The 14,439-nt window shown below is 32.2% G+C and overlaps 1 protein-coding gene and 1 long non-coding RNA gene across 2 annotated transcripts; both read left to right on the top strand.

The window, feature by feature from the left end:
* Positions 1 to 950: 950 nt before the first annotated feature.
* On the top strand, positions 951 to 1,459 carry LOC143621812 (uncharacterized). The gene is made up of 3 exons (XR_013151601.1): positions 951 to 1,030; positions 1,121 to 1,300; positions 1,390 to 1,459. It is a non-coding gene; the product is annotated as an uncharacterized LOC143621812 (long non-coding RNA).
* Positions 1,460 to 3,936: 2,477 nt separating this feature from the next.
* LOC143621878 (uncharacterized) lies at positions 3,937 to 12,971 on the top strand. The gene is made up of 12 exons (XM_077093168.1): positions 3,937 to 4,118; positions 4,174 to 4,498; positions 5,447 to 5,480; positions 5,600 to 5,942; positions 6,598 to 6,818; positions 6,916 to 8,360; positions 8,454 to 8,561; positions 11,367 to 11,433; positions 11,554 to 11,945; positions 12,038 to 12,113; positions 12,444 to 12,553; positions 12,657 to 12,971. Exons 1-12 carry the CDS (start codon positions 3,937 to 3,939, stop codon positions 12,801 to 12,803), a joined length of 3,450 nt encoding a protein of 1,149 aa, XP_076949283.1. The 3' UTR covers positions 12,804 to 12,971.
* Positions 12,972 to 14,439: the final 1,468 nt, after the last annotated feature.

Consider the following 14,439-nt stretch of genomic DNA (forward strand, 5'->3'; position numbering starts at 1 on the left):
AACTGATTGTCGTTCTTCAAGATCTACAATATGTCTTTTTCTTAAATCATTTAACTATAAATATCAACTGTCAACAACTATTTTTTGAACGTTTTCTTTAATTACTTTCTTGAAGGATGCAAAAAGTTTACTTGACGTTGTGGGATTCTTATGTTGATATGATACTTGTGCATTGGGAAAACAGAGAACAACATGGTCTCATTGTTGTCATCCTACAGTTTGGTACACTGAAGTACTTTGGAAAATTTGGTTTTGTCAACAATTGTTTCAGTGTTTCAAAGCTTTTCATCAACTCTGACATTGATGAAATCACTTTCTTTCGAAACAGGTATCATAACTTCAATACTAAGAAAATAATTTTTTAACATTTTGTTATTTACTTTTATTGACCACTTGATGTTTTTTTGAACATCCTTCTCCAAAAGTCTGCTGGTTCTTCATGTTCCACTCAATCTTCTAAGCTGTCGGGAATGTTTCTATCTTTGTATGATGAATAGGTTGTAAGATCTGAATTCAACAACATCGCAGAACTGAATCTGCATCAGGTTATATACATTACTTTACTATAATAATTGCTAATCTTTCTAAGTGCTTATAACTTATAATTATATTTTTTTAGGTCAAATCTGTTGTAATTATTGGGACAGTTCGGTTGATACCCCAAGACTTGCCTTGGTATTATTTGGCTTGTAAAACTTGTAACCGGAAGGTTACCAAACAAACTGGTGACAAAGAAAAAACTGTTGGCGTTTTGGTTGACGAGGAGGACGTTTACAAGTGCAAAAACCAAAGTTGCAATAACAATGTCATTCACTATTTGCAAAGGTATTAACAAATTCATAAGTTATCTTAATACTATTATTTATTTCACTGTGTTTATACTGCTTACCGATTTAAATACAATATACTTTTTAGGTTTAGAGTTCCATTAGCTGTCCAAAACTCAACCGGAACTGTTTCTTTGACATTATTTGACCGTGATGCTTGCAAACTTCTCAACACAACCGCCTCAGCTCTTGTCAATAAATATGTAAGTCTTGAGAACTGCTTATTACACATACAATATTATGTTTGCTTTTTTATAATTTTTCTTCGTTTATCTTTCTATATATCATCATAGGGGATTAATAACGGCGACTCTCTCACTGAATTTGATGTCCTTTTGGGAAAAAAGTATGCTTTTAAGATTGAGATCTCACAATACAACTTAGATAACGGTTTCTCAGTTTTTGGCATTACCAAGCTAACTGATGACGAGGATGTCATTGCTGAACTCGAAAAGAAGGCCAACAATGTTGAGGTTGTACTACTGCTTTTTGGTTCATTAACTTGCATTTATTCATCATAATCATTTTTAATAATCAATATTATATTTTTTTTAATATTTAGGTGGACAACTCTACTTCCATTGGTAATGAAAACAATGATATCCATTCACAAGGAACTGTTGACTTGAAGGTATGCCTTGTATGAACTGTTAATTTTTTCATTACTTAAATTTATGATACTAAATATTTGACTTACAATGTAGGCTCTTCAATCTGATGATCTTACTGTGGGATTCTTTGCTGTTGAATCAAAACAAACCAGCAACTCAAAGGTATATTTACATAAAATAGAAATCCATTTTATTAATTTGATATTTTATTTTAAACTATTATTGCCTAAGTTATTCTATGTTGAATTATATTGTGACACTTTTGTTATGTTTGTGTTTAGGCCATAGTTGAATCCATGGCTTATAATGGCACTCCTTTGCCAAAAACTTTGAATGAAAAATGCATTGAAAAAAAGCCATGTTGGTGAAGCTGCAACATTTAAGAGGAAGTCAAAACATCCCGATTTTAAGAAAAACTTGGTTGACAGTTTTGATCTTGAGGATATTGGCCAATTGTCTACCATCAAGCCGCGTTCTGATGGCAAGCCAATTCTTCTTATTCCCAAGATTGAAAAATGATGTCTTCAAAACTTAATGTTCTATGTTTAATTGTCGTTTTCTATTTAAATGTCTTTGCACTTAGTTTCATGGTTTTAAGAACTTTTAAATCATTTTGTTAGGAATTTCATTTCCTTATGTTGGAGTAACTTTTGTAACATTTGGTTAAACTATTATTATCGTTTGGTTATTTATGTGATGCTTTATTGGTTGGATATTTGGTTTCTTACTGGTTCTTATGTTTATTTTAAATAAACTTTTTCCAAAGAATTAATATGTATTATATTATAAACTTTTTTGCAATTGCAAAGTCCTTTATTAATTATTAGGTTTACGTGTTATAAATTTTAAAAGCTATTAAAATTTTTCACAGATACAAACGTTAGAAATTTATATACAAAGCTTATGCGAAAGAGAAGAAAATTATATTTGGATGCCAAACGATCAAAAGTACTCAACTCTGGTTGCAACGTCAAGGTCATATTTCAACACTTTATAAACCTGTTACTAGGTTATGGAGGTTTTGGTTGTATTTACATTTCACATTTATAAACCCGTTGTCAGATTATGGAGGTTTTGCTTAGTCCTTATGTATCAAATCCATCTGAACATACCAATATTGCTTCTTCAAGCGTACAGACCAGAAGTCCATTATCTAACATTACAAATGGTATAAATTTACTATTTTTTTAATTTTTAAATCATAATTTGTATGCTTTAATTTCGTATAGATTCAAAAGAAAAGAGACTAATCAGAAAAGAAAAGATGGATAAAAAAAGATCCAACAACTTTGAAGGTAAGATGTTTTATAAATATTTTTTTCATATTAAAAGAATATTTACTTAATTTCAAGTTAAATACAAACATTTTTTAATAAATTTACATTTTTTGATAATATATTTTTTTTCATAACAGCTTTGCACAACATGGAAGTCACCTCAAAGAAATTAACCACTACCGGAAGTCTCGCGTATTTGAATGAAGTTGTTAGTCCTTATAGATCAATTCCATATCATCACAACAATGTTACTTCTTTACAAGCACATGCTACACTTCCGCTATCAGACATTACAAACGGTATAATATAATACACCTTACATTTTCAATCATTCACATGCAAGCATTTTTTTTTGTTTGAGTTTCACTATCCTTTAAAATAGTCATATATATCAATAACATTTCGTGCTCAGTAATGATTCATGTTGTATTTTTTTAAAAACCAACTTAATTACTTTAATAGTTATGGTTAATTCCAAACTTTATGTTTTGCAGCTTTAATTAGCAATGATGGTCATACCACCCCCAAATTATGTCGATACATCAGAAAACAAATTACTGATCGAAAAAAGCAAACTATACTAGGTAATGCATATATTTTAAATTAAACTTTTTACCTTGAAATTATATAATAGTAGAGGTTTTTAAATATATATACTAGATGTTACATATTACTTCCTTCGTAGGTATATGCACGCCCGAAAAAAATAATCAAGCATCTTCATTCAATAATTCACAATTGAAGGGTATATGCAAGTCAAACAACAAAAATATTTCAAAAGAAATTTCGTTAGCTTTAATAGAAGAAGATCAACATAATGATTGACAACTTATTGAAGACATTTTCTCTGGTAAATCAAAAGGTACTATTCAATTTACCGAATGTATTGATTTATTATTGAACTAAGTTATACAATATTGCAATATAATAGGATGGTAATAAAACTTAGAAAAACCATTAACAGATTACTTGGATCATGGTGATCAAAGTCATATATGTGACAAATGTCATGCAAAATTGTGGAAGAATGAAGCATTACGAGGAAATAAAAAACTCTCCAAATCAAGCTTTTCTCTATGTTGTGGTTACGGCAAAGTTAAACTTCCAGATTTGAAGGAGCCGCCATCTAATTATAAAAGTCTTTTTAGTTGTTCAGATTCAAAAAGCAAACGTTTTTTGAAAAACATTCGTCGTTACAATTCAATGTTTTCCTTTACCTCAATGGGTGGTAAAGTTGATTCATCCATTAACAGAGGTAATGCTCCGTTTGTATTTAAACTTAGTGGTGAAAATTACCATGCTATTGGAAGTCTGCTACCAACGGATGGATCAAAGCCTAAATTTTCTCAGTTGTATATATATGACACCGAAAATGAAGTTGCAAATAGACATGGAGCTTTAGGGTAATTTCGCTTAATGATTAATAATTAACCTGGTTATTTATTTTCAATTTTTTAGTCGTTACTTACTTGCTGTGTTACATATTCTAATCAGTGAAATCAACAATGGCTCAACATCAAGTTCAGACATTATAGATCTTGAGATTATTCAAGATCTGAAGGTCATGTTAGATTCACATAATGAGTTGGTTAAATCTTATAGAATGGCACGAGATTGTTTTAAAAACAATCCTCATGCAGATCTAAAGATACGTCTTATTGCAAAAAGGCAGCAAGATGGAAGGACATATAACTTGCCTACCGCTTCCGAAGTTGCAGCTTTAATAGTTGGAGACATTGATAACCATTGGAACCTAGAGATATTATTGTCAAGACCAAATCAGGTACGATTCAGCGGATAAGCGAACTACATCCTTCGTATTCACCGCTTCAATATCCGCTACTTTATCCGTACGGTGACGATAGTTATAGAATAGACATCCTTCATCGAGATGTTTCTACTTCAAACAAAACTAAAAGGCACACATGCACAATGAGGGAGTTCTTTGCTTACAGAAGCCAAGACAGAGTTAATGTTTTTTCTTTGCCTCTAAATGCGAGGAGGCTTTTTCAACAATTGTTGGTAGATGAGTATACTATGATTGAAAGCGAAAGACTCTTTTACATACGTAACCAACAAAAGAAACTAAGATGTGAGACTTACGAGAATCTACGGTCCGTTAAAAATCAAGGAAACAATGATGTTTCGAAAATCGGTCAGCGCATTATATTACCTTCCTCTTTTACTGGTAGTTCACGGTACATGTTGCAAAACTATTTGGATGCCATGTCGCTTTGTAAGTGGTATGGATATCTAGATTTTTTCATAACAATCACATGTAACCCAAAGTGGCCAGAAGTTAAGAGGTTTCTTGAAGACACGACGCTCAAGGCAGAATACAGGCCTGATATTTTATGTAGAATATTTAAAATAAAGTTGGATGCCATGATTAAGGACTTGAAGGATATGCAATACTCGAAAAAGTTCAAGGAGGTATCTTAATCATCATTCTATTATTCACCGGTTTTTACATGTTTATTGATAATGAAGTAATACATTAAAACTACTTTTATTATTGTATTTATGGTTAATTCTATTTAGGTTTACTTATAAATATATATAAAGTGATAAACACTTTCATATAAAACACACCTACATATATAACATCAAAATTAACTCATTAAGGGTTGCATACATAAGCCGTACAATATATTTTACTATTAATATTTATATAACATGTATAATTAGGTTATATCCATATTTTTTTAACACAAAATTTTGTACCTAAAAGGTTCAAGCATGTCTCATGCTTAGAGATAAAATCAGTACTTTACTTCATATAAATTTTAGCAAATATAATCTATTTATTCATGATTTTAATAATTTTCACAACATTTTTTTATCATCAACTTTCTTTTTATTATTTTATTTTCATTTTTTTTAGTTGTATATACGGTGGAGTTTCAAAAATGTGGGTTGCCTCATGCTCATCTATGCTTGTTTATGCATGCCGATCACAAGCTTCCAACAGTCAACCATATTGATCCATTCATTTCTGCTGAATTGCCTGACAAAGTTGAAGATCCAGAATTGTATTATCTTGTAAAGGAGTTCATGAATCATAGTCCTTGTGGCATTGAAAATATGAACTGTCCATGCATAATTGATGGAAAGTGTTCTAAAAAATTTCCGAAGAAATTCCGTGAATTTACATCCATAGGCGGTGAAGGTTATCCTGTATACAAAAGACGTAATGATGGACGCTTTGTTGACAAGTCAAATATCATGTTAGATAACAGAAGCGTTGTTCCATATAACAAAAAACTTTTAAAAAGATATCAAGCACACATCAATGTGGAGTGGTGCAATCAGGCTGGTTCAATCAAATATTTGTTCAAATATATAAACAAAGGCCATGATAGGGCCTCTATTTGTTTTGTACCAAGCAATCAACAACATGACCATCAAGAATCGGTAGATGAAATAAAATATTACTATAGTTGTAGATACATATCTGCATGCGAAGCATCATGGCGGATTTTCTCTTATGACATTCATTATAGGAACCCTTCAGTCATTAGGCTTCCTTTTCATCTTCCAGGACAACAACAAGTTATATATGAAGACTTAGATGATATAGACGATGTCTTAGATAAACCTTCAGTGGCTGCTTCCATGTTTTTAGAATGGATGAACTCCAATAAAACTTACCCAGAAGCACGTAAACTAAGTTATGTTGAGTTTCCTACAAAGTTTGTTTGGAAGGTCGATAAACGCATGTGGGAAAAAAGCAAAAAAAGGGTTTTCAATTGGTAGAATTCATTCTGTTTCTCCCTCTCTTGGTGAAGAGTATTATTTACGAATTTTGTTAAACAAAGTAAAAGGTCCAAGAACATTCGATGAAATTAAAACAGTCAATCATGTAGTATATCCTACATTTAGGGATGCATGTTACGCGTATGGCCTTTTGGATGATGACAATGAATACATTGAAGCAATCTCAGAAGCAAGTTTCACAGGCAGTGGTTCTTATTTACGAAGTTTATTTGTTACGATGTTAATGTCTGAGAGTATCTCTAGACCTGAAATTGTATGGGAAAGAACATGGAATTACCTCTCAGATGACATTCTGTTTCACCAACGTATTCTTTTAAAGAATCCAGGTATCAACAATTAAAATTATTTACAATTTGATGTTATAAGTATACTTCAAAATTAGTATATTTAATTAATGTAGACTATTTTTAACAACACTTTCAGGTTTAGTACTTAATGAACAACAGCTTAAAAACCTTACATTGTTTGAACTTGAAAAGTTTCTTCTTAGAAATAACTCCAGTCTAAAAAGGTTTTCAACAATGCCTTTTCCTGATCATGAATCTATCTCTTCCGCAAATAATCTCCTATTTAGTGAAGAACTAGCTTACGACAAGGAGATTTTAGCTCAAGAGTTTGCTCAGCTTTTTTCTTCACTGACTGATGAACAACGACTTATTTATGAAGAAATCATCACATCAGTGGGTAAGAATAAAGGAGGCGTCTTTTTTGTTTATGGTTACGGTGGGACGGGAAAAACATTTCTTTGGAAGACCTTATTTGCATTCATAAGATCTGAAGGGAAAATTGTTTTAAGTGTCGCGTCAAGTGGGATTGCATCTCTTTTATTATCAGGAGGAAGGACTGCACACTCCCGATTTCCCATTCCTATAAATTTAGTTGAGGATTCATTGTGTTACATAAAGCCAGACAGCGATCTTGCACGCTTATTACATGAAACATCACTCATTATTTGGGATGAAGCACCAATGATACATAAACATGGATTTGAAGCTTCAGATAGATCCTTAAAAGACATATTTTCATCTAAATCTGGAAAATCATCTGACTTACCATTTGGTGGAAAGGTAATAGTTTTTGGAGGAGCTTTTCGACAAATACTACCAGTTGTCCCCGGTGGAAGCAGGCAACAAATTGTAAATGCCTCTTTAAGTTCGTCTTATATTTGGATGAACTGCAAGGTGCTTAAACTAACAAAAAATTTAAGGTTGATAGCTTCAAACGACTCATTTCAAATAGAACAAACAAGGTTGTTTGCAAATTGGCTTTTGGATATAGGGGAGGGTAATGTTGGTGGTCCAAATACGGGTGAAGCAATTATAAAAATACCAGAAGACCTTCTCATCAAAGATTCAATAGATCCAATTTCTGATCTAATAGAATTTGTATATCCATCTATTCTCGATAATTTCCAAAGGCCAAATTTCTTTCACGAAAGAGCAATACTGACTCCAAAAAATGATGTTGTTCATGAAATTAACGAGCGCTTGCTCTCATTATTTCCAGGAGATGAAAGGGAATATCTAAGTTCAGATAGTATCTGTCCAACTGAAATGATTAATGAGAATTTAGATGAAAGTTTATGCTCACCTAATATTCTTAATGGATTTAAAGCTTCAGGTTTGCCAAACCATAGATTGGTATTAAAAGTAGGTGTTCCGGTTATGCTTCTTAGAAATATTGACCCAAAAAGTGGATTGTGTAACGGAACTCAATTAAAGGTAGTGTCATTGGGAAATCGTGTCATACAAGTAGAGATTATATCTGGAAGTAACATCGGAGAGCGTCACTATATTCCTAGAATTACCTTGATACCTACAAACAAAAAACTCCACATTAAGCTACAAAGAAGACAACTCCCCCTTGCTGTATGTTTTGCAATGACCATAAATAAAAGTCAGGGACAATCACTATCAAGAGTTGGTTTGTTTTTGAAAAAACCAGTTTTTACACATGGTCAGTTGTACGTCGCATTATCAAGAGTTACGAGGCGAGACGGTTTGAAGATTCTTATTCTAGATAGTGATGACAATCTTTCAAATACAACGTTAAATGTTGTATACAAAGAAGTATTCAGAAATCTGTAATAAGTTTGTAATTACTTTAGCATCTTTTATGTAATATTTAACTTATAAGTTTGTAAATACTTTTTGATCATTTATGAATTATATAATTTACTTGGTTACATATTTATTTGATATTCAATTTTTCAAATATTATCTATATGAATATGGTATAAAAATAATTTTAAACATAGATAACCAAAAACAACAAAAATATTTCTTGCTTTTCTTAATGTAGCTCTTATCATTGTTATTTTTTTTCTTAATGCATTTGCTTCCATGTTCACCTTCAAGTAAAACAAACAATTGCATTTTTAATAACAAAGGTAAAACGTAAAAATAGTATTATTATACAACTTTGACAAATCTTCTTATTAGTGACTTCATTTATGATTTTTTTTTGTCTTAACATAAATCCTTAATAAAGTATAATATCAAATTTAATGTATTATATTATATTTTTATTTTTAAATTTTGCATTTTTTTTACCCGTGTATCACACGGGCTTTTAGCCTAGTACACACACACACACACACACATAGAGAGAGAGAGAGAATCATAAATTAAAATGTTTTTTTTATCATGAACGATCATATATAGTTATATTTGTACGTCTCTAATTGTTGTATCATTCTTTCCTTTACAAAAATGTTTCACAATCACAATAGAGCATAGTAAAATCAACACCACAAGAAACGCTAGAATATTATATTCGTTTAAAGAATAGGTTCGGTGGACCCGCTAACCTTAATTTGACTTTTGGCCATTCTTCATAATAATAAGTGTGTTCGGATCATGCTATAAACAACTTATAGTGAAGGTAACTTAAAAAGTAATAAAATATGAAATTACAAACCTTGATGTAAAGAGGATAAAGACTTGGAATACATAGATACTTTGGGATGGACGAAATGGTGAGAAAAATCTAAAATATATGAAAACATACATTATTATTAAGACTATGTTAAAATCAATAAACGCAAACACTCAAAAATAGAATAAAAAAGTATTACTTATTTGATCGATAATAGGTTAATATGAAATGTGTTGGATATGGCATAATGTTATCCATTTTGATTTCGATACCTTTCATTTTTTGATAATATCTAGATTTGCAAAATTGGTCAGAATATGAATTTTGAAAGTGAATCAAATTGTCATGTAGCCATCACAGGTGGAAATATAGAAATCATCCAATAAATATATAAAATTTAAAACAACAAGATACAAGTATGACCATCTCTTAAAAATAATCAGGGTTACACAACATATTTTAATGTATTCAATGTATATGTAAAAACATGTAATTAAAACATTACTAAAAATGTATTAAATTTAATGTTAAATATTTATTTTATTATTGAATTATTTTATTAATAAAAAAATTCAATAATGACTTGTTATTTATGAAAATAGAAAAATAAACTTATAAGAAGAAGCTAGAATGTATTTTTTTAATATATCTATTTTTATATCTATATTACATTATAACATATATATATAGGACCTATATATATATATATAGAGAGAGAGAGAGAGAGAGAGAGATAGGGACCTTTCATCTCCGTCCCTCTTTATATCTCCGGCAAGTATCCCTACATAATTGATTATCTACGGCGCATTCAAGCCATCCTTCCGTTACCATCATTAACAATCAGGCATCATCAGCATTAACAAGTAGCATTAATTTCTCCTTCAATTCCCGAGCTCCCAAATCTAATGCTCAATTAAATCACAGCCATCTCCACATTCCATTTGTAGGGTTTCAAATGTCGATCACCACCCCTGTGGCATATCCCCACCTTCGCCTCACGAAAACTAGGTACGCATTACCTTCTCTGTTTTCCCTTACATATTCAATTGATTCTAGGGTTACGTTTAATTGTTGTGTATGCTTTCAATTCAATCCAATTTGGGGCTTTTTTTGCCTCGAAAATTAGTACATGATTGGATTTAACATGTTTTGTTGTATCTTAGTTATCTATTTTGTATTGATGCAAAATATAAGATAATATTGTTATATCACTGTAGAATCATTGAAGCAAGTTTAGGTAAAATAATGTGAATCTAATTTGACCTAATTTGATTATAACATACATTTGTAGTTGAAGTTTCATATGTAGAAGATGATAAGAATCGACCATATCCACTCTTAGTCGGGTTCATTCTCTTCGATTTGTTGGTGAGTTCTTTGCTCTCAAATTGTGTTTAGGGTACTTTTGATATGCCATTGTAGTGTCACAATTTTTAAAGATTTCGCCATAACACTTTTTTTATATGTTTAGCAACAATATCTTAGTTTGTGATTATCTTTTAAACTGATTTAGGGATTGTAAAACTTGAATTGAAGGGGTTAATTTTGTTTTTAAGGTTCTCATTTGCTGACAATTTGATTCGTAGGGTTGATATGCAACCTCGGCTTTTAGAAGAAGGATGAAGGGCTGCAATGGATGTATTTGGTTCTGGTCGGTGATCGGAATTCCATTGTTATGGTAAAGTGTTTCTTATGAATTTTGTTAAAGAATTTAATATAATAATTGTCATATTCATTTAATAATTTTTTGTAGAAATTTGTTTCTTTATAGGCGTATAGAGAAACTAATAAGCCGCTGAAAGAAGAAAGATCACAAATTTATTTAGCCAAAAATCATAGTAGCTTGATATCATTTGATTTGATAATTGACAAGAGATCTTTAGATTTTGCTCTTGATAAAAATCTTGAAAGATTGATAATTTCTTTTATTAGTCATATATGTGTTAAAACATGTTTAGGCGTCTCCATTTATAATTTCTTTTATCTATTTTGTGTAGATATTAGAAGCTTTTACAGGATCAACTTCAAGCAAGCCAATTTTTTCCCTATTGTTAGAAGCTTGTGGTAATTAAAGTTTACTTTTCTAATTTAATAATTTGAGACTTTTTACAGGCTAGGTTCCTGTTTTTGATTTAAATAGTGAAGACATATCAATTTGGCTTGTTGACAATCTGTTTTGATTAGCACCCAAAATCGACAACCCGAAATGTGAATCTGCACCAGGGTGTGGTGAATGGAGGAGACCGTTAAAGAGGAACCCAGCTTACAAGGGTAAATGGTACGCTCCACTTATTGATAACCCGGCTTGCAAGGGTATCTGGAAGCCTCGTGAGATTCCTAACCCGGATTACTTTAAGCTTGAAAAGCCCAACTTTGAGCCTTCTGCTGCGATTGGTATTGAGATCTGGACCATGCAAGATGGAATCTTGTTTGATAACATTTTGATAGCGGGTGGTGAAAAAACTGCAACTGAAATTAGGGATACGACATGGAAGTTGAAGCTTAAGCTTGAAGAAGAGAAACAGAATGCAGAAGAACAAGCAGCAGCAGGGTCTGATGGTCTCATGGGAATCCAGGTATATAATCAAATTATAAAAGACTAAAAAATATTATTTCTTTATTTTACAATTTTTTTAAATCTAATTGTTTTACTTCAATTTCATTTCAGAAAACTGTGTTTGATGTTCTTTGCAAGTTAGCTGACCTGTCTTTCTTGGGTGACCACAAGGACACGGTTTTGGTAAGTTCTTAGTATTATTCCTGCTTGTTTAAAGCTCTATTTCTAAAGCTAAAGATTAAAATTTTATTTATTCATATACATATATAATTACTTTTACATATTTATATATGTTTATTATTATTATTTTTATATTCATTTATACATAAAATTTTATATGTATAGTGGATTTAATAGTTACATGTTAAATAAAAGCTATTATATTCATATAAATATAAATAATTAGCTCGCGAGCCTGTTCAATCTCGGTATATAAAACCTGGGCTTGTGTTAAGCTTTTAGTTAAAGGTAAACGATGACATAATAAACTAAAATTTGTTTGTTTGTGATATTGCAGGAATCGAGAAGGCCGAGAAACAACCAAAAATCACAATTGGTGTGATCATTTCGGTTGTGGTGGTGATTGTTAGCGCGTTGTTGAAGCTGTCGTTTGGTGGGAAGAAAGCGGTAAGTAACAACCTAACTTAGCCTTCGAATATAATAATTCATGAGGTCGGGTGGGTCGGTTATTTGGTCAATCTATTTGACTTACTGAATTTGATGTTTACAGGCAAAGAAGGTGAATGTGGCACCGGCGAAGAAGGAAGAAGCGGAGGATTCAAAGCTCGCAGAAGGTGAAGAGAAAGAGGAAGAGAAGAGTGAGGATGCTGCACCAGCAGGAGCTGCCCCTCGTAGGAAGACGAGACGCGACAATTAAGTGTTGGTGAGGAGATTAGATAATGTTTTTTATTTTTGGTTTTTGAGAATGGATGCTGTTTTTTTGTGGTTTAGAAGGGAAAGAGAGAAAAGATTGTATGACTGAGGTGTAAATGAGAGATTTGTTATATTTAGAATCAAGGCTTGTAGTAGTTGTAGCAAGTGATTTGATTTTGCTAACATTAAATTGCAACACACAAGCTTTCATTTCATTTTCTTCATTCAGGGGCTCACAAATAATTTTTCTATCACACAAATTAGCAATTAAATTAAGCAGTAGATGATTAAATGCGTCCGCGCTCGAGTGTGGACTGCACCAATGTAGGGTTTTCATTTTTAATCGCAACCCGATTCAAATAACTATCGACTTGAAGTCGAAAGTACCTGTACTCATAAAACCCGAACCCGAGTCTAACGAACCCGAGTACAACCCGAACTAATACGAGTCAAGTTAGGCATGTACAAAACGGTTTGGGACTAGGAACCGGAACCGGTTCCTAACCGGCTCCTATATTCAAAACACCCTTTTAAACCGGTTTCAGGCTCGAACCGGTTAGGAAACCGAACCGGTTCTCCCACCCTCGGATCCCTAACCTATCTAACCGGTTCTTACCGGTTCCTAATCCGGTTCCTGTACCGTAACCGGTTCCAACCGGTTACAGTGTAAATTTTTTTTTTTCGTTTTTCGTTTGCGATTTGGATTCTAAACTACGATTCGTATTTGTATAGCATGAAAAATAAACAAAACAATTAACATAAAATTCATTTTATTTACTTTAAGAAGTTCAAAAAAAAAAGGTTACATGTTTTAAAATCTTCAAAAACAAACTAACAAAACATTAAACTTATATATATAAAGTTGTGACATATTATTTCTAGAAAAGCCTTCTTGTTCGTCATAATTATTGAGCGGCGACTTCTTCCTCGGAATTACTTGTAGAAATGCCTTCTTGTTCGTCGTGCACTCGAACATCAAGTGGTGTTTCATCTTCGAGAGTGGTTAGGTGTTGAATACGATCGATTGAGTCCAAGTGATCCTTTAAGCAAATGCACATCTCCACCGACTCCGAATTCAGTCTTGTTCTTTTCACCGATATTACCCTGCCACTAAGAGAAAAAGCGGATTCCGAAGCTACCGTAGAAGCTTGGACGGTTAGTAAATCACGGGCCATGGTGGCAAGAATCGGAAACTCGGTTTCCTTTACCTTCCACCAAGCCAAAACATCAAAAGTGCCATATTCCTCTTCGGATAAACCGGTAGAGAAATCATATGCACTATACCTTCCTAGTTCGCTTGAAGGGGTGTTACCCCTTTGTTTTTTAGCCGTTACGTTGCGAACGGTGTTCATAAGGCTAATCATGGGGTCTCGTACTCTAGTAGCACTTGAACTTGATGAAGACCCCCCCGGCGTAGGCATGTGTATGTTTGACCCATATTTATTTATATAAAAGTCATACATAAATTTAAAATTCAAGTTAAAATCATTTTGTGCCTCTGTTGAAAAGTTTGGGTCAACTTCATGCATATCTAAGGCTGAAAAAATTTCGTCTATCACACATTCAACCCCCGTAACATTTAACATTGGGTTTAAAGCGGCGGCGCAAGTAAAAATCGGTGACAATTCAAGAAAATATTT

Source organism: Bidens hawaiensis, unplaced genomic scaffold, assembly GCF_021521415.1.
Source record: "Bidens hawaiensis isolate Kalapana, Puna unplaced genomic scaffold, B.hawaiensis_p1.1 tig00002977_1, whole genome shotgun sequence".
Taxonomy (NCBI): domain Eukaryota; kingdom Viridiplantae; phylum Streptophyta; class Magnoliopsida; order Asterales; family Asteraceae; genus Bidens; species Bidens hawaiensis.